Source organism: Dendroctonus ponderosae, unplaced genomic scaffold (genome assembly GCF_020466585.1).
Source record: "Dendroctonus ponderosae isolate FM_Combo_2020 unplaced genomic scaffold, Dpon_F_20191213v2 Dpon_F_20191213_2, whole genome shotgun sequence".
NCBI lineage: Eukaryota > Metazoa > Arthropoda > Insecta > Coleoptera > Curculionidae > Dendroctonus > Dendroctonus ponderosae.
Window position 1 is genome coordinate 3,481,121 of NW_026018165.1, and position 20,512 is coordinate 3,501,632.

The 20,512-nt window shown below is 34.6% G+C and overlaps 2 protein-coding genes across 4 annotated transcripts; one reads left to right on the top strand and one right to left on the bottom strand.

The window, feature by feature from the left end:
- The first annotated feature begins 43 nt into the window (after positions 1–43).
- LOC109541342 lies at positions 44–17,567 on the top strand. 3 transcript variants are annotated; one of them, XR_002172314.2, is made up of 15 exons: positions 44–262; positions 337–652; positions 4,688–4,858; positions 5,875–6,103; positions 6,165–6,269; positions 6,329–6,466; positions 6,528–10,317; positions 10,368–10,502; positions 13,702–13,926; positions 13,987–14,135; positions 14,402–14,585; positions 14,871–15,059; positions 15,152–15,262; positions 16,437–16,547; positions 16,692–17,567. XR_002172314.2 is itself a non-coding variant. In XM_019910188.2 (15 exons), the coding sequence occupies exons 2-15, from the start codon at positions 352–354 to the stop codon at positions 16,709–16,711; spliced, it is 5,838 nt and encodes a 1,945-aa protein (XP_019765747.2). In that variant the 5' UTR covers positions 44–262; positions 337–351; the 3' UTR covers positions 16,712–17,567. The 3 variants fall into 3 exon arrangements, 2 of the variants coding, with proteins under 2 accessions (XP_019765747.2, XP_019765749.2); XM_019910188.2 differs by having other exon boundaries at positions 15,172–15,262; XM_019910190.2 differs by having other exon boundaries at positions 14,402–14,579; positions 15,172–15,262.
- Positions 17,568–18,306: 739 nt separating this feature from the next.
- On the bottom strand, positions 18,307–18,977 carry LOC109541346 (holotricin-3). The gene is made up of 2 exons (XM_019910198.2): positions 18,515–18,977; positions 18,307–18,431 (listed from the first exon to the last, which is right to left on the bottom strand). Exons 1-2 carry the CDS (start codon positions 18,876–18,878, stop codon positions 18,400–18,402), a joined length of 396 nt encoding a protein of 131 aa, XP_019765757.1. The 5' UTR covers positions 18,879–18,977; the 3' UTR covers positions 18,307–18,399.
- Positions 18,978–20,512: the final 1,535 nt, after the last annotated feature.

Sequence of the window (20,512 nt, forward strand, 5' to 3'; positions counted from 1 at the left end):
CATAATCTTTGTAAAACGAAATTCCCTAGCAATTGATTTTCACCCATGCCGAATTTCTAAAAGTGTCAAATTTTATATTGACAAAATTAGGACAAAAATAAAACATTCAATTCCAAAAAGAAGTAATTGAATGTGCAAAAAGTTCTCTTATTATCAATTTCCTTGTCCTGAGTTAACTTGCCTATTTTTTCTGTAATTTAGTCTCGGGAGGGAATGACTGAACCATAAAAACATGATTTAACATGACCCCAAGTGCATCAAGGTACATCTATTATCATTATATCTACTTTACCAATAAGCGTTTTTGTCAAATAATTAGGAGAACGTATTTTATAGGAGTTTGCGAGTATCATGGATTTCTGGAAAAGTGACCCGGAAAATGCCCATGCTAATTCAGTCCTAGCTGGCATGCAAGAGTTTGTGGATAGTCCTGCGATATCAAATAATTCGCTTGAGGACAGCTCTGATAGTAACGAAAATTGTGTGAATACATCAAAACCCAAACTTCTCTCCAAGTCAATTTTATTGGCTAAGAAAAGACTGCAAGCTTACAGTATAATTAATTTGAAGGCAAAAGAAGCCAAAGAAACAAAACCAGTAAATACTGTCAATGAGACAGCCCCAAAACATAGTGTTCGCAAGGAACAGAAAAGTGAGTAGATTTTTTCATTTATCATCTTGGTTAGTCTGCAGATGCTCGTTAATTTTTACTTGATCTATAAACAAACTACTTGATCGGTTGAGCTAAGAAATGAACTAGAAATTAGCAATCCCTGAGTTCTTGTCGGACAAAAAAGTTTCATTCTAGGGTTTGAGAGTCTAATTGAAAGCCATTAGGATTCATATAACTTTTTTATAGTAATCGCATGCTAAGAAACAATACGATGATTAAACGTTCTAAGTAACCAATGTTTTGCTGTATCGTAGTGCATACACGTGACTTTTATGTTACCGATTCCTACGAAAATACTTTACTTATACTTACTTACTTTTTTGTTATTCAAATTATACTAGCAATTCAACAAACAAAAGGAAATCACAAACAGAAAGTTAGGTCGATATTCCGTTTGTGAGTTAAATAAAAAATTTTACTATTAATATATTTTCTACAATTATACTTGACTTTTTCTAGCTTTTTGAGCATAGCCTTGAAACATTTTTCTACAGTGACATTTGCCAAGTGTCTCTTTATATATCGACCTCATATTTTTTAAATGGGAGAACCGTCACTGGCTTTGCTAACTGAAGAACTAGATTTCCATGTTTCTTGCGTCTTTTGATTCTATAATCTATAATAGTTGATTGCATAATCTGATTCTTTTTTTTCTATATTTTGCAAATACCTTTCATCCTCGTTTAGACTTTATTATGGAAAACAAAACTAAACAGCAACTACCAATTTAAACTTGTTTTTAACTGGAAAATGTTCCACTACCGAATCTACAGAAAACGCTCGTTAACGAATATTGTTATTTCCTTTGAATCAATTGCTCCTTATTCTCACAAGTTCGCGCCTTCAATTCTCTGTTTTATCGTTTGTTTAGCATTCCACTGTCTAGACCTGCATTTATCAGATAACTGAACGTTATTCGATATATCGCTTTAAACAATGGTTTTCCTATTGAAGCAGTTAATAAAATTTACTATAACATTTTAATTAATTATATCTCATATTTCGACAGCGTTTAAACTCGTCAACTCTCTAAATAGTCACCTAGTTGGGTCTATGTAGGCCAGTCAGGGAAAAAAATGTCTACTAGAGGTCGTAAAAATGTTAATTGCTTTAATAAGCATAAAAACTCTGATATCATAGAGACCAATTCCGCATTGGTTGCTCATTTATTAGCTTTGAGCTGCGCTTTGGCAGGACTAGAAAAAATCTAAATCTTACATGAGTGTGCAAAGAAGAAAATAACTTGACGCAGTACCCTTTTTATTAACGGAACACCCTGTATATGTCATAAAACTGAGAAGGGAGCATAAAAGCAATAAATGTGCGGCAATGGCAATCTGGAAAGTTAGAAATTTATAAAGAGAAGCAAAATAATCACCTGCGTTAATGATGTATTTGATGATGTGTAACTATGAGCTCTACCTAATTTTCTACACTATAAACATTTAAAACGACGTTTTTACCGAAATTCTAAAACCGAACGGATTCTACTGGATTTTATCAATGTTTTTGCACGTTTTGATTCAATGTCTTGTGAACATCATGTCAATTTTATTTTATTTTCGACTCAATATGCATGCAGTTGAATTATTTTCTTCATTTGACTCATTTTCATTATTTTCGAAAAAGGACTCGAATAATTTATGTTTATTCTCAATTAGATCAAGACGAAACAGTTGCCGCACATTTATTACTTTTATGTTCCCTTCTCAGTTTTATGACATATACAGGTGTCCTGTAATCAAAAGGGTACTGCGCATTCTTTGGCTCAAAAGAAGACGATCGGACAACTTTTATTAAGGAAAAATATCCGATTACTCTGCTATTGATGGTTAAAGTTCTTAAAAATAAATATTTTATGAAATATCGAAAGAATGGTACTATCGAGTTTTATGAAACTCGCCGAGAATTTTTTCTTATGCACATACAGGGTGATTCAAAATTGGCGTCATTCCTTTTAAGGGGTCCAGGCTCACTTGGAGTGTACGAGAAAAACATAGACATTTTTTGTGTCTAGGAGATATTAACAGTTGAAGATCGAATTTCAACTTTGTTATTAAGCATTATTTTGAAATTGTTCCATGTTTAATTGGTAGTATATTGGAATACTTCAGCATTCAAAACGAAAAATTACGGTCATCAAATGACGAAATTTTTTGATATTAAAAAGTTCTCTTCTACAATTTTTTGATAAAAAGTTAAAGTGGCAGCAGATATGTTTTTTGTCATAAACAGATAGTCACACTTGTGAATAATAACAATAATTTGTCAAACTGTGACTTACTTTGAAGGTTCTTTTACGAATTTGCGGATATGCGATTAGTTCTCGGGAAATGCTACAGTAACAGCAGAAGCTGAAAGAACTCACGCCAACAAAGGACGAGGAGAGTGATTCCAGGAAGATAGTGGACGATAGATGTTCGGGTTCCAGGCACAGAGGAACACGTATTGACATACGATATACGAAATTCGGTACATAACCGAATCAGGGCCTTCCAGGGGTACTCAGAGCACAATAACTGACACTATCCCAAGATGCAAATAGATACCGAGGAACGGCTACATTCTTATGACGTCTGTAAGATACACACAGCACAAGGACACATTAAACCAATGAATTACTGAACACCGGTACAAATTGAGCAGGAGTTAATTAACTGAATACGAGAAGCTGCTTGATAAGAGTGGAAAATAAGGATATTACATTGGCACTAGCTTGTTTAGAGTTAACCATTTAAATGTTTGGTTGTGTATGGTTATTCATATGGGGTGTTCCATACATATACTGAGAAACTGTTAAGGAATATCAATACGGGCATGTTTTGCTGTAAATACTTTCAGTTTGTTTATTATCAAACTAGGCATTTCTTGGATCAATTACAATTGATACAATATGTTCAGGATAGTGTTTACTGACTACTTTATTGCTTAAACAAATAACACTCGGACCTCCAGAGGAATGACGCCAATTTTGAGTCATCCTGTATGTATTGTCTATTATGATTGTATGTGCTATAACCTGAAACCCGGCAATGCGACTCAAGTTTAAAAAGATTGTAACTGTATGAATCTGGAGGGTTCCCAGATTTCCTATGACAAACAATTAGCACACTGAAAAAGGCGACAATAAATCGCCGAAAGCTTGGTAGCTAAAAAAGTTCTTATTTTTTTACCACTCTCAGACCGAATCCCCAAGAAAGAAAAACCATCTTTCAATCGTACGTGCTATGTATTGTTTTTTGCCATTGTTGTTTACCATGTCTATATTTTGTAGTATTTTGTCCATAAAATTTGTAAACATCTGCTTTGGGCAAGTGGTGAATTCTTAAGTGTCTTGGTACAAAAGCTACCATAACCTTTTATTTCGTTATTGCAATGAACTAATTTTTTTGAGTTGGTGCACAAATCATTTTTTTACATTTTTGGGTTCTTTGCAAAATCTTGGAGCAATTCTAGTTTTTGCGCAAAAATCAATCTGTATTTGCTGTTTATTGTTAATCGGTAAGAAAACAGGAATATTTGTTGTGCAAAAACTATAATTGCTACAAGATTTTGCAAAGAGCATGAAAATGTCAAAAAATGACCAGCGAATCAACTAAAGAAAGTGAGTTGATTATAAGGACGGAATCAAAAGTTCTGGTGGTTTTTGTACAAAACACATAAAAATTCACCGCTTGCCCAAAGCGAATGCAATGCTTTATCAAAATAGCACATTCATCAGTTTTACATAAGGATAAATTCACAGCGAGTTTCATTAAAATCCATCGTATAATTCTCCTGATATAGCACACATACATAATTTTAAAACATACCTTTTTCGCCAAAAAAGCAGAATATTTTAGGTTTTCAGAAAACTTGATAGAATTAGATTATTTCTTACAAATATTGTTGTTTAAAGGTTTAACGATATCAAATCTTTTTAGAATAATATTAATTTATTTATACAAACTTATTGTAACGATATTATAAAAAGTAATCTCTACACTGCGCTTCATGTACTTTGTATTGTTCCAGCCGTGTATCCCGATGAAGTAGCCAAAGCAGTCATTCGCGACATAGAAGTATTAAAAAAATCCGGCTTTGGATTTGAGGCTAAGATTCCATCAGATATCCAGATTCCTGATGATCCGGTTGTTTCACTAGCACAAGTAACTAGTGATTCTCCCTCTGTATCAGTAAAATCAGGTTTGTGTTGTGTAAATTAGCGTAGTTGTATGGAAATGCGTATGTAAACAAATCAAGTTTATCATTTTCTTACATTTAAAAATACCACAGGATGGCTGCATACTGTTATAGCAAGCTACACATACATGGATTTAGTGGCGCTATTAAGAAATGAATTTGCACGTGTTAACATTAACTCGCATGAGTTGAATCTTTGAATGCTAGACCGAAAAAGTATGCAGCTTTCTGAAATTACTGCGCCAGTAGTAAAAAAATATCGGCCGAAAAATATAACATTGTCTTCAATTGCATGTCTAAACAAGTACTTGCACGTTGAATCGTCAGTTTTCAGTCGAATTTTCGTTTCACTAGAGGTAGGAGCTATAATTCTGGTTGATTTGTGCGGCTTTCCTAAATATGGTTTTACAAAAAGCTGACAGCAAAGTTTCTGGAATATACATACTTAGTACTGTTTATAACAGAAGAAATCAATGAGAACAGGCATACGAAAACCTTTCAAATTTAATGGATGGATATTCCACCATGAAATCAATATTAAAATGAAACTGGCGTGTCAATATTGTTATTTGGTTCCATGCATGTGTAAACCTGTGGCGTGTAAGTAGAACCTGCGCGACCACTTAATCAATGCATGTGTAAACTCACAATAAGTTTATCTTACGCAGATGAATATTGGAAGTTTTACTACGAGGAACGATTGTCAAATCCAAGTGATCGTTTACTCTAATAGTCCATTCATCATCGAATGGTTGAAGACGGCAATAATACATTTTCCAAAAAATAAAAAGTAGTTTGGTGTAAGAGGTTTATTGCTGTTACTCGATCCTTCAAACATAACATTGCGGTTTTTTATTTTTGCTGGTCTGTTTTTCCTATATTTTCAGTATCTGTAATTTATTGAGAGAAGTCGTTATTTAACAATGGTGATCGAGATTAATCAGAAATTATAATTTTAATACTAGACTCATTGAGTCTGAATGTCCGGAAAACTGTTCCATAATTGAATTGTTTTTTAGATCAGGACAATGTATTTCTAAAGCGAGAGATAAAATGTCGGAATATCAGAAAAAATGTTCCTTTCCGGCCAAGATCTGTCTCTCCACAAATATCACCTGAAACTGCTGATTCTGCATCAATTAAATATCCAAAAAACTGGACAGAGTACAAGGAAATGAACTTAAATGTTGAGAGAGACTCAGTCCTAAAATTGAAGGTATTCAAGAAATTCAAAGATAGGAAATTCAAGTGAGTGGCTTACCTCTTCATTTGCATTGAGTTTACTTATTACTTTCTTACATATTTTTAGCTTTAAATCTTATTTCAACTTTGAAACCCCATCTGTGCCAATTGAAAATTTTACAGTCAAATTAAAATCTGGATTCACAAGAACTGTACCTTATTCTCATTTGAGGTTGGTTGATTGTCTCAATTAAACTGATGCAGTTTTTCTGAGAAAAAAAATATTTTTAGATGCACTGCGGCAAAGCCTCAAATTTTATACAGTACAAATCAGAAGTCACAACCTGGATACCTAACTCGACAGCAACTCTTTGCGCAAATACCAAGGGAAAAGATGCTTACTATAGAGAAATTAGGGGAATTTTCTAGGTAAAATTAATCTATTTTGATATACTATGACATACTAATAAGAGAACAAAAACACTTATAGATGTCAACCATTTGAGAATGCACTAACATCTAGAAAATGGTATCCAAAAACCTGGAAAAACGTTGATAGTTCTGAAGTTAAGCTGGTAGAAAATTCAATAGGTCTTTCTTTTCTTCAAAATTACTCTGACGATGAAGATGTTGGATTAGTGGAGAGCGAACCGCTAAATATTGAGCAAACTAATCCAAAAACACCAAGCCTCGCAGAAACCTCACCAATATCAGCAAAACCGCCATTAGTTTCTAAAGATTCTGAATCGCTGAACGAAAATCAAACACCTTTACCTAGGAATGTCGTTGTGAAAAAGTCGAAATGGGATGATATTGAAACGGTTGTTGTAAATGCATCATCTAATGATAGAACTCCTCCACTCGGGGATAAAGAGGAAGGTGAAGTTCTTTCTGATGAAGAGGAAAAATGTGATATTGCACGGGAATATGAGAAGACCAAGGAGGAACTAGAAAAACTAGAAGCTACTCTGAAAACATCAACTGTTTCTCTGGAGAATATTATCGTCAAAAAGTCGTCTCAAAGAAGTAGTGATAAAAACGGAAAGAAGAAAAAACACAGAAGAGATCATCGAATTGAGTCATCTAAGCGCTCTAAAAAGAAGTCCACCAGGAAATCGGACAGCGGATCTTACATGAACAGCTCCTCAGAGTCATTGGACTCTGAAGACGAATCGTCTAAACGTAAGAATAAAAAGAAAAAATCCTCTAAACGTAAACATCAAAAAAGCAAAAGTCGAAGAATAAAAAAGAAAAAGCTAAGGAATAGAGCCAACCGTGATCGATCACAAAGTGAAGATTTTGATGTTGAATCAGATTTGGAGGATAGGCTGCCTAATAAGCTAAGGAGTAAAAATAAATTAAAGGAAAGTTTAAAAATGCGACTTGAACATTCTTGTGAAATCTCAGGTGTTAAAGATAGTGATGCTAGTGATCAAGAGAACTATGACGACGACATTAAATTTTTTGCGGCAAGATTCGACGCTGAAACGAAATTAAAAGGCAAATCTAAGAAGAAAGCTGCTCCAATCATAGCATTAGAAGACCTATCAGTACCTCACTCGAAGCTTGACGAACGCGTTTCAAAAAGAAAGTCAATCGAGAGTGACTCTGTGGTTTCTCCAGCTGCCAATGTAAAGAAAAATGAGGAAACTGACAAAGAAGACGCTGTTGCAATCAAAGTTGACTTGCTTAAATTGAATGAGGATTATTTACGGGAACAGAAGAAGAAAGAAGAAGAAAAAGTCTGTATTCCGTCAGCGGAAAGCGCAATTGACAGTGAAGGAAAAATGCTACCTAATGCAGATTTTTCTGTAATAGAAGAAATACATATTGATAAGGAGCAAACTGAAAAGTCTTTTAAAGAATGTACTGCAATTGAGAATAACTTTGATAGATTATGCCGAGAGGAGGAATTTGTCGGCGCGTGCGTTCAGCAAGCAAGCGGAGATCAACAAGCGACCGGAGAAAATCAACAAGCGAACGGGGAAGATCAACAAGCGGACGCAGGAGAGCAATCAGTTGATGTACCAAATACTAAGTTGCAGAATACTGCGACCAAACCTAAAATTGTGGAACCTGACTGGAATGTATTGAAAAATAAAAGAAAGCTCCTTAAATCAGACGAAGGTGGAAATTTGAATGTAAAACCCTTAAATAATAGTTTTAACGATTCGTTTAAAAGCAGCATAGAGTTGCTTGCTCCAGCAGTGACGTTCCCATTGTTAGATATAGTTAAGAAGGAAGCAGAGGAAAACGAGCTGAGCGTTCAAAAATCTAATTCTTGGCAGACGATTATAGATTTTCAGTCAACAAAAAGTAGATCACTTAACTTGGAAATGCCGTTAAATATTAAACCTTTCCTTCGAAGAGATATGAAAATAGAGAAGGACTTTTGGGATATAGAGGAAGCTCCGACCAGACGTTCGTATGAGAATAGCAAAAAAACTCACAAAAACAGGGAATCAGAGCTGCTTGGATCTACTGATAAAACTGTTGTGCTTACGTCCACTACGAAGAAAGGATCAGATAATACGATCCCTGATCCGATTCCAATTAAGCTAGAGAAGTCAGATGAAGTTATAGATGTAGAGCTTAACAATTCCAATAATTGCATCACTTTGGAAAACGAGTACGAAGAGTTTTTGAAGGCAGTTACTTCAACGAAAAAGCCTACTGCTAGTGAAACTTTTATGATTGACTGTAGTTCAACCAAGTGTGTTAAACCCCGAATACCTATAGACGCAGACAACTTTTGCATTGAAGAGTATCCCGTACAAACGTCTGTAAAAATTGGTGCAAGTCTAGAAGATTTGTTATTTACACCAGTTTCTGATGCTGCACCAGCGCAGATTCCTTTGCCACAAATCCAACCAGTTCCGGCACCGTCTCCCAATATAGAAGCAGTTATAGATATTCACAAATCCCTAATAAATCTTAGCGTTCCGGCCAATGTAACGCAAAACATCACTTTAAGTTTGGCAACTAGTGCTCCCAGTATATCAGCACCTTCATCATCATCAAGCATTGATACCTCGAAATCAAACTTTCAGATTTCTACTCCATTGAGCCTACATAGTCTTCCACTGCCCTTAAGTGCGACTGCCAGTAGCAGTTCTATAGATGCAGTAAGTGTTACTACACCAGAAATTATGACTTTCGAAGATGACGAAAATAAGTGCAATGGTGGCGAGAAAAAAATCGAAAAGTTAACGTTTACTGCTTTGACTTTGCCTTCGAAGAAGTTGTTAATGGGAAAGTCGAAATTAAATCTCGATGACTCTGATAGTGAGGATTTGAACATGGTGGATACAATAAAGCGCAAGAAGCTTGAATCTCTGATTGAAAACAACAAAAAAGAGATTACTAATCAGTCGCCCGGCAAATCGCCGGAACAGACCGCGGAGGCAGAGGTTTCAAAATATGTTAGCAAAGATGACAAACCGAGACGAGATAGTAGAGAAAAAATATCTCCAAAGCGACACAGAAGAGATTCGTCGCCGAGTATCCGCCACAATAGAAGTTCTTCAGTTAAGAGGCGAGATTCCAGTCCTCGAAGACGTACGTTCTCTCCTCGCAGAAAATCACCAAAGCGACGTAGTCCTACACTAAAACGAAAGCTTTCAAGTAGGCGAAGTATGTCACCGAAGAGAAGACGAAGGACGCCATCTCCAAGACGCCGCCGAAGTCCATTGCTTAAAGGGCGAAGTTCGCCAAGACGACATAGAAGCACAACTCCCAAAAATAGACGTGGTAGCATATCTAAAGAAAATCGTCCCGTGAAACGTCCAAAGTCACCACTACCATTTAGGGAAATGTCTCCACCCAAGCGAAGTGTTGCCGATTCCACAATAAGCGACGAACAACTTCAGCAGGACAACGATTATTGCCACTCTGGAAAAGGCGGCAAAACTGATTCTTATTCCCCAAGGCGGCGATCACTAGACGATCGTATCAATGAAGTTCTCGGAATGCCGCCTGCGGAGCGAGGGGCCCATCAAGACCTTTCTGATGCATCATACTATAATAAAAGCACTGATCAGTATCACTTTGACGATCAGAATCCTCAATTTGACCAACAATACAGCAACATTCAGTCTCAAGTATCGGCAGTAAACAGACGGTCGGGTAATACTGCTGGTCGAATGCTCCAAAGTACGTACAAGCAAGTGGGCAATATGTTGCAGATTGTTCCAACTGAAAATTTGATTGATATTCCCATGCCTTATAATATGGATCAACAGCCCTGTTTAGCAATGGCAAATTACCCAACTTGTTCAAAGGTAAATTAATAACATATAACGCTTTTTAAGATGCATATGTGGTGTTTTAGCAAGTTCAGCCAAATGTCCAAGCAACGCCGCATGCGATGAAATCCAAATATTTACAAGTAGGAAACATGTTACAAATCGTTCCCACCGAAATGGTTTCATGCCATCCCGTTGCAGAATCTGCTAGTGAAAAAGAGGTAAATATTTATCTTTTGTGAAAATACATAACAACCAATTCTAATATTAACTGCTCATTTTTTATTTTATTTTACAAAGGTTTATCTTTAAAGGTGATATTCTTCAAACAACGAATTATATTTTAATATTTCTCTCTTCATTATCTCTCTAAATTGATCTTTCACCTTTCCATTGGATGTAAATGTACAATTTACATTTTTCTACTATTAATTGGTTCAGGTGTTTATTTGCTTTTATTACGTAATGCGAAAATGTATAAATAATAGAGGTGCGCTAAACGGTTATTTTTCGTAAATGTTACAGTTTCACTTTGGTATTAGGTTCCAAAAGTAACATGTTACTTTTTAAATTTTTTATTCAACAAATCATGGGTCATAAGTAACTACTTACAGGAAAAAACCTGATAATAAAATCGAATGGTTAAAAAAATATATACGCTTTGCATGCGAAAATGTTGAAAAAGCTAATTTTCATTTAAAAAAGAAATTAACATTTAAAAATATTTTTCTAGTCTAGAAGTCTAGTTCTTCGCTCGTTTATGATAGCACCGGCTTTGGAAGATAATATCTCGCATGGAACAGAAGTACTAATATACATGTGCTTTTTTGTTATGAAACAAGTTTGTCAAAATCTTGAAAAGATGAATAATCTTCTTGTCTATCTTTTAACAGAACTTAAATTGAATTAAGTCAACAATAACATTAAATAATCCACATTAACAGTAATACTTATAGACTAAAAATGCTGAATGATACCATAACCGAAACTAATCGCTGATCTGACCGATTATGGTTCCTGGAGAACTGAACAGTTATTCTTATAGGCGAAAGGTGATAAACACAGTCATCAAACCAACGCGCAACTAAATATATTTTCCGTTGACAAATTATTACTGAAACTACGGCAACTGTGCAAACCACTTTTTCTGGTATATAAGACGGTTCCAAAAATAACCGGTTAAATTGGCAAAGTGTAACTGCGGTTAAAGGTTACGTTAAATACCGACCGAAAACCCTAATAAATAATAGCAATTTCCAACCGGCCCGGATCAATTAAAACACGGACAATTCGTAGTATTGAAAAATTTGGATAAATAAGTCGTTACTAAAAATTACTCTTTAATTAAAAATATGAGTTTTTGATTTAAAAAATGGAAGCAAGCCAATTATCAATAAATAATATAATATTGAAACAATCTGTTATACTTGTCGTGATTTCAGTCCTTTGACTTTCGTTCTCGCATCCTTTTTAATGTGAGCAATATCGCTAATTCTGCTCCGTTCTTGTCATTTTGTCTGTTGTATGCAAGTGTTAAGCTGCTGATTGCAAAAAGATGAAGAATTATTCGCAACTAATTCTTCATCTGAATCATTTTCACGACATTTTATTTGGTAAGTTTAGCTTCCGTATGTTTATGTAGGTAATTGATTTTCGACACTTGTCTAAATGTCCTCTGTTAGTATAGGATGAAATCATTTTAGATACACTGTGCCGGGGTAACACGAACTGTCTTGAAATGTGCCATGAATATATTTACAACTATTTGCTCAAGTCTTTTGAAATTGAAATTTCTCTTGGCCACGTTTGTTAAGACAAAATTTCTGATTTCTACTTCTAAGATTTTCTATTTCTAAGTTCTCCTTGGGAGTGATTTAATGAAAGTAGGGTTTTTTTTAATATGGAAAGGGATAGGTTATCATCTAAATCGTTAACAGCTTTTGTAATACGTTTTTATCGCATGAGGCGCCTTTTCCCAAGAATTACAAACTGCGTCTTTAAGTTTATTTTGAGCTTTTCACTGAGAGTCAGCGTTACATGCGATCGCTTAGGCGGCATATTTGATTTGTTTGATACTCTGTCGGTAATTTCCCAATATACGCGTTCGTATATCACATTTATCCTGGTTTCTCTGATAAGGTTTTTATATATTTAACACCAGCTACAAACAGTCACAAACAGCTACCGTTTGCATCCTGCAATAATACCAATTGTTTCTCTAGTATCCAAGCTATCTAATATTTTAGATCCTACCGAAATAATTGCTATTTTGCTTTGTCTTCGTTAAAGCATAATTGATCTGAAATAGTTAGAGTAGAAAAATATTATTAAGTAATTTTAAATTGGAAAAAGATTTCTCTCCAGATGGAAATGTCATTGATAGACCAATTGACAAATGTGACTGTAATTCGTTAATTTCATTAAATAAATTATTGATTTCAATATCAGATTAATTCCTTGAATTGAACTTCAGCTTCATACGTAAATATTTAGCAATTCCTTTTTGGAAATGCCAAATAAAGTGCTACTGGAAAAAGCACATAGTGTCTACATTTTTCAGCTCTTCAAACTTTTTTGTTAAGCAAATTAAACTGTGATCAAGTTTTCGAAAAAAAGTCATTTTATGAGGCTTATTTATTGCTGTAGTTGTTTTACCTAGAGAAGTTGGTTGCCTAAGAGGTGTTAATGAGTTTTACAGAAAAAAATTAGTAATTAAAGTAAGAAACTCAGTAAGTTACTGGGAAGATGATCTTAATCAACCGCAGTCGTATTAGTACTAGTAGTAATTAACTGTAGTCAATACTGAATTTCGAACCTTCTGCACATCATGGGTCTGCGTTAGCTCATACATGGCTGTTTGTCCACATCGTATGACTACAAGTACGCACTTGTGATTACTAAATTTTTAATGTTAAAATGAAATGTTTTAATTTAATCCAAACTCCATTTGTGTCGGATTAGCGAGTCTCCAATGTACGTTTTCTGTGACTTGTTTGCAACTTGCGACGGTAACTGAATATCTGCCACTTTTTGTGTGATTTAATTAAATATTTTAATTCAAATGTAATCATATGTTACTGGTATACGAAGGATTTTACTTTTCTACTGTAGTGTGGGTTTTCAGTCAGTATAGGATATGCAGGATCTTAGACTAAAACCACGGATTATCACTCTGTTAATTGAAAAATGTCTACAAAACTAAAGGTTTAATAGATTAAAATATTGATCCTTTAAATACTTTTTTATTACGCAATAGTCAAAAACATATTTTTTTTATATTTGTATTAGCAGGCTAAATTAATTTACCGAGGATTTAGTTACAATTCCTGTTTACTCAGCTCATAACAAAACTGTTTAAAACAGTTTACAGGAAGTGTTTCATTCAGTTCTACCTAGATGAACTTACTTTTATTTTTGTAGATCAAACCCGATGTGACAATCGAGAACGGCTGTTTCGAAAAGATTGAGTCTGAAAAGTCGTCTGCCGAATCAAGTATGATGCAGAAAGTGGCTGAGAGACGCGCAGAGAAGGAGAACAGACGACAAGAACGCGATAGGCGTAGAAAGGAAAAAGAGCGGCGCAAAAAAGCAAAAGAAAAAGTGAGACAAGCTAGGCTCAAAGTCAAGACTGAAAATATGATCAGGGTAAGTTTAGCCAATATTATGTAGTCTCCTAGAAGCTAAATAGAACGTTATTTCTTTCAGAGGGCTTTGGAATTAGAAGGACAGGATGAAAACAATATGGAATTTGAGTTGGCAAGCAAGCTTGTGCAGTGGCCACCTATTCCAAATGTTGCTGCCTATTGCCTGTCAAAAGAAGCTGGAAAGAGCATCTTAATGAACAATAAGACTAGGTATGTATGTTTGTAGTGAAATATAGCGCTGATTTAAATAGTGATTTTTATAATTGACTATGAAAAAATTAATAAGACTGGATTGCACAGTATATTTTTAGTACAGTATGGATTTGAAATAATCTGCTTAAAACAAGATTTGCATATTTTTTCTGAGTTGTATATTTAAATCGAAATTGTTAAACATTGACAAAACGAAATGTATGTTTTTTAGCAAAATAAAATAAATCACTAGTGTACTAATATAGTATTAATCTGACTTGCAGACATCTCAAAGAGAAAAAGGTAAAACTGGTGCAATTTGCTGATGGTATAAGGCCAGGCGAAGGCACTTCGCCTTCAGGGGGCGAAGAATTGTCTTCACCGCCACCACCCGATAAACAGTTACCTAAAGAGAAACGGTTCAGGAAATTGAAATTTGGCAAACCCAGTGCCAAGAAGAAGGTAAAGGTCTGTAGCGCTTTTTTATTATAATTTTTATCTTTATTACTATTAATTTGCTGTAGCGTTATTCATTAGGTCTGTGGCTCAACATCGTTTTTATTAAAAAGTTAAGATTGTTCGATTTGCATTTCAAAGTAGGCAGTGTGCAGACAACTCGAACAGTCTTTCTTCATTGTTGAAAGTGTGTAGACAATTTGCTCTGCCTTTTACTTTTCTGTAGATCGAAATAGCCATTGTTGTTAAACCATATATTGTATTTCAGAGTTTTGATTTGGTAATGAACATTTGCAGGTTAAGATTATCAGGAAGTTACCTTCACCGTTGGATGATAGCGAATCGGATGACAATTTACTTCCACCCTCGCCACCTCCTGGTTCACCTCCGCCTCATATATTTCCTCCGCGTATTAAAACAAGTACAGTCAACAATGTACCACCGCCTTTTCTGGCTTCAATAATGCATACTGCTCAACATCAACAGGTATGTGCCGAGATTGTTTCATTTCAACTTTTTTTTAAAGATAAATTTCATTAAAGTTCTGTTTAATTGTATAAAGTATATAAATGTTGAAGCTTATGTTTGGTTGCAACAGCAGCAACAACCTCAGCAGCAAGCACAGTTCCAGTCGAATATGTACAGACCTCCATTGAATATGCTATTGACACATCCTCCAAACCTCCAAGGTATATGTAATATCTGTTACTTAAATAGTATTATTATTAATTATTATGAGATCAGTTTTAATTAAGGAAAGATATAACATATTTACTTTATAGACACACCTACTTATTAAGGCAGATTTGCTTTCAAATTTAATCACCTGAAACGTAGGGCTTATCTCAGGATATTAATCACTCTTTCAATCGTTTATGAAAATTTGTTGAAATGTTTCGAACAGTGATTTGATTAAACTTGCTTTTTTGTAAAATTCTTTGAAATGCAGACTTCGGAAGGCTGCACGGTTTTAGCCAGTGATTTTAAAACTGCAGTGGTGATTTTTTTGAAAGGTAACTTAATTTTAAATGTGTTTGTGTTCATGATTATGTGCTCTTTATCGTAATTGTACAGGGTGTCCCGATAAAGGTAAAGAGCGGCTGTATCTCGACAACGGTAAGGACCAGTGGTTTGGGGAAAACACTTTATAAGTGAAGTTGGCTTAAAAAATGGCTGGAAAATATTTAAAGTCCGTAGCTCGAACGCTAAGGGCGTAACTTCTACCACAAAACATTAAATTCTTGGTATCTCGGAAAATGAGGAGCTGAGCTATAACTTTAAAAACGTCATCAGACTTTGTGATTGTTTACAGGAAAATGGGTTTTATTGTAAAAATTTCTCTTCGGCAAAGAAAAAGTTATTTCCTTCGAAGTAAAATTATTAATGAATAAGAAATCAATATTTTAAACTAGATTTTCTTCCTCTTATTCGACGATTTAAACGGTATAATCTACTAATAATTTGCACTATAAGGAGACCCAATGCAATAACTTTTGTGTAAACACCAACCTGAAAAACAAAATCTCATTGCAGGCAAGTTTAATTGTTTCTGCAACTTTGAAACGCGATCCGAAAACTTTGGACTAAAAGCAACAAGGTTGGATACCACTGAAAAGGGAATTGAACGCCCTTTAAAACGATGTGCCACCCCCATTCCCAATTAAGGTTCTAAGGGTGACATCTATCCCTACTGGGGGATTGAAACAAGAAAACTAAAAAGTGTCCTCTTACAAATAAAATTGACGTGTCTTTCCAATTTTTCATATTTTTAACTGCAAGAAAGATATTAAGGGCGGAAAATTTTCAAATTGACACCCTGTGTATGTAACTGTATGTGATTACAAACGCGTTGTTTTTCTATAGGTCATCTTCCATCGCATGGAGCTGTAGTTTCTGCTGGTTTATCACCTCAGGGTCATTACCATCCTGGTTTAGGTGGACCACCACCACCTCCACCACAATCTCATTCATCAGGTAATGTTTATTCTTGTGGTTCTTTTTATTGAAAATCTATTAAAAATGGATTTTAAAACTAGCAAACGCTTTAATCCAAAATATAATGACGAATATGTACAATACAAGCAACGAAAAGCTCTATGTTTGCTCTATTATTTTCAGGGCATAATCGTCACTACTAGTAGGAGAATAGGCAAAAGTATGAAATAAATGTATTTAATTAGCATGATGATAAAACTATATCGTTCGGAACTGTACAAATTATTTGACTAAATTAGGATTATTGTATAGTACATTGTATTTCCGTTATAGATGAATCGTGTGATGGTCATCACCACTAATCTGTTACGGTGGACAAAATTAAATTTGACTTACTTATTTTTTTAATGGCAAGCAAACTTCAGCGTATGAATAGTACATACTTGAGGTTTAAGCTTAAAGTGAAGCGTCACCAAAATTTCCATGCTGTTACTTTTGACCATGGGAATTGTGTTGCATGTATGAATATTTAATGTAATTATGAACTCCGATATTTGAGAAACAATATTTTATCGATTTTGGCATTACATTTTTAATGCTTTCGACTTTTTCAAAAATCTATGTTACGTTCTGAGTTATAAATAATAATATTGTTTGTGTTGATTTACGTGAATTATGATGATCACGTTACATACATACGTTGCTAGCCAATAATTTAAAATATGTCAATTTATTAGAAGTTGAGTGTAGTTTGTAACAGATTTTACTGCCCATGATCAAGACATTTTTATAAATCTTCCTTTATACATAGTGGAACGTAAAATTCGTACACGAACAGCTAAATAAAGTCCTATCCTAATTATTTTGGATGCGATGATATTTTAAAACCCTTTGTTTATCATGTAAGTAGAATTATTGTAATTTTGTTTTATTTTATTATTTTTGATAATGTCGACCTTTTTTGCTGTACGAGATGAGTTCTTCTTATTATATTTTGTAGCAAAAATAAATCACGATTCATATACAAAAGATGAGGATTTTATATTTGTTTAAACAATATCGTGTGTTTTATTTGGCTATTTTCTCTAATTTGTAGTCTTTGGAAAGTTTGAGTGCTCTTTTTTAGAAAAAGAGCGAATTTATAACCTATTACTTGATTCCTATTCGGCGTTTTATACTGCCTCTTGGATACTAATATTTCTTTCACCCTATCTTATGTTATGAAGTTAACATTTCATAAAATATTTTAAATTATATTTTTCGCTAATTCAGATAAAACGTATTGCTAAAATTAAAGTTTCATTTCCGCACTACAGATTTATATTCAATAATTCATATACTATAAAACTTCTGTACTCCTTAAACACCCCCAGAGGAATGACACCAATTTTGAATCACCCTATATAGTTTATATTATACAATTTATTAACGGACCTTTTGAAACAGATCCTTAGCGGCGAATCGCTATCGAAACGGCAAGGGAACGTTGTACATTAATTTAATTGACTAATTGAAATTACAGTCTTACAGATTGAGCCTAAATGTGTACTAAGTTCTCACTAAGTGATAGTTTCTTTACAACGCTTTGATAAGAAATTTGTTGCTTTTGAGAACACCCTAAATTTGAGACAAAATATCCAAATAAAATATTTTGTTACTAGGGTACTCGCTCAGCCAAATAGTACTTATCTGCAATCTCGTCTATTTGCTTTCGAAATCAATTGGAGAGTAATATTATCTATTTTCAAATAAATACATTCACGATTTTTTAATTGATGATTCATCATAAAGAGGCACGTTTCCAAGCTTTTGTTTATTCATGTGGAGATACAAATTGAATAAATTATTGCTAATCAGGTATATTTATTATAATAAAACTCAGTCTTGGACATCAAAATGGTGGTGGTCCTCCATGATGTCCTCCTAATAAAACGAATCAATTGTAAAAAATAAGACAACCACACTTTAATATGCTAGCAAAGTTTGTAGACATGATAGTTTTTTACCTGGTCCTCCCATCGAATTAAATCCTGGCCCACCGTGATGTCCACCTGGACCTCCAAAGTGGCCAGGACCTCCAGGGCCACCCCCTGGCCCGCCAAATCCTGGATCGCCACCCCAACCGCCTCCAGGTCCCTGTTGGCCTGGTCCTCCTGGGACACCTCCCCAAGCCCCACCACCTGGACCTCCATGATGTCCGCCACCTGGACCTCCCCATGCTTCTCGACCCGGTCCTCCATGTTGTCCGCCACCTGGACCTCCCCATGATCCACCACCTGGACCTCCATGATGTCCGCCGCCCGGTCCTCCGGGATGACCGCCACCAGGACCTCCATGATGGCCGCCGCCTGGACCTCCGTGATGATGCATATTTTTACTATTTAGCACAGGTAACAACACTTAATAGGCGATTTATTGGTAATTGTGATAATGCGTACGGAAAATGTTTGGTTTTAAGGCTATATTTTATCTTGCAATGATAACGATTTTTTTCCTGAATCAGTTGATTAGATCGGGCTATTTTCAGACGTGATTGTTTTTAGTGGGAAAACTACATCATAACAACATTCCATTTACTGGACATAAAATATTTTCGTCATTAAAAATTGGGTAAACAGTTTGACGAACTATACAGGGTCGCCTTATTTGAAGCTTCATCGCATGAGAAAACGAATGTTATTCTGCTCGATAATTAATTATCCGAAAAAGACATCTAGATACAGCAAAGTGGAAAAATTACAATTTTTATTCTCTGTCAAACAAAAACTGGAAAAACTCCATTATTTTGAATACGATGATACGTTGCTGATTCATTCAATGGGTGGTATTTGCATAAGTGCAAAAGTGGCACTCTGTCGGAGGAATAAAAAATAAAAATCAGTAGTGTTATAGTCAGTATCAACAGTTTTTAAATTTCTTCAATTTTTCGTTATTTTTGCGAAAAACTAATCCTGTCAGAATTACATTTTTCAGTTTTTTTATTTTTTCTCAAAATGCGTTCTTTAAGGTTTTTGAAGGATTTTTGATAAAAAACGGATTGGTTTTATAGCATTTTGTTTTAGTAAAAAAATTTCTCGTAATTCTCTTGATACTGGTCTCATGTGGAAATTTGAAATTCTGCAAAAGCAACATAATATCAATTTGAAGTCGAAAACCCAAATATTTGGATCGATAAGACTGGAATGTAAAGAGCTCAATCTTCTGTAAAACCGGATTTTTAGACATTTCGGGCAATCGGTTAAGATTGATTACGATTTGAACTTCGAGCAAAACTTCAGGCAAACTTGAGATTGGTTTAATTGCCAAACTCGTTTAGAAAACTGGAAAGTTATGAGGATTTGAAGGCCGGATATCCAAATGTTTTGAATTTTCACACGATGTAAACGCCAGACTCATTTGAATATCAAAAATATTTAGAATTGTTATACTTTTGGCAAACTCTAGATGCATTTGAGCGCTAATAATGCATTTTTGGAGAACAAAATCGAAATATTTTATTGAAAATGAAGTAAACCTAAATTTTTGGAAAAAAATATTTGCGTTTGCTTACTTAGAAATTCACGTCTCCCACTAAAGCAGACAGGCAGTTGCATCTTTTACCATATTTAGTAGACACAGGAACTTGATTTTTGTCGGCTTAGTAAATGTGACTCACAAATTTGTGTTGTGAGTCAATTGCGCTCGCTTACTTAAAAATTCGCATCTCCCACACTAAATCATCACAGGCATTTGGGTTTAATTTAAAATAAGTAGGTTTGAGACGAATTCTAGTATAACCGAGAGTCGCATAATGTCGCTGTTATTTCATATGAAAAGAGCGTCTCCGAAAATCCCATTATTCATATTTGCGGACTTCAAATCGCATTACTTCCCGAAATATTCTAATGGACGCTAGCCGTGAAACACCCCGTATAAGAACTGTAAAGGCAAGTTTCAATAAGCCATAGTTCAGATAAAGTGAATTTTTTTTTGCGAAATGAAGAAAAATATTAAAAGTTTATAAA

Bases quoted from the DNA above. Each gene is read 5' to 3' on its own strand.
- LOC109541342 (XM_019910188.2), top strand. From the start codon at position 352: ATGGATTTCTGGAAAAGTGACCCGGAAAATGCCCATGCTAATTCAGTC. The intron at 10,503-13,701 runs GTAAATATTTAT...TTATTTTTGTAG, and splicing joins AATCTGCTAGTGAAAAAGAG to ATCAAACCCGATGTGACAAT. The intron at 16,548-16,691 runs GTAATGTTTATT...TATTATTTTCAG, and splicing joins ACCACAATCTCATTCATCAG to GGCATAATCGTCACTACTAG.
- LOC109541346 (XM_019910198.2), bottom strand. From the start codon at position 18,878: ATGCATCATCACGGAGGTCCAGGCGGCGGCCATCATGGAGGTCCTGGT. The intron at 18,432-18,514 runs GTAAAAAACTAT...TCGTTTTATTAG, and splicing joins TAATTCGATGGGAGGACCAG to GAGGACATCATGGAGGACCA.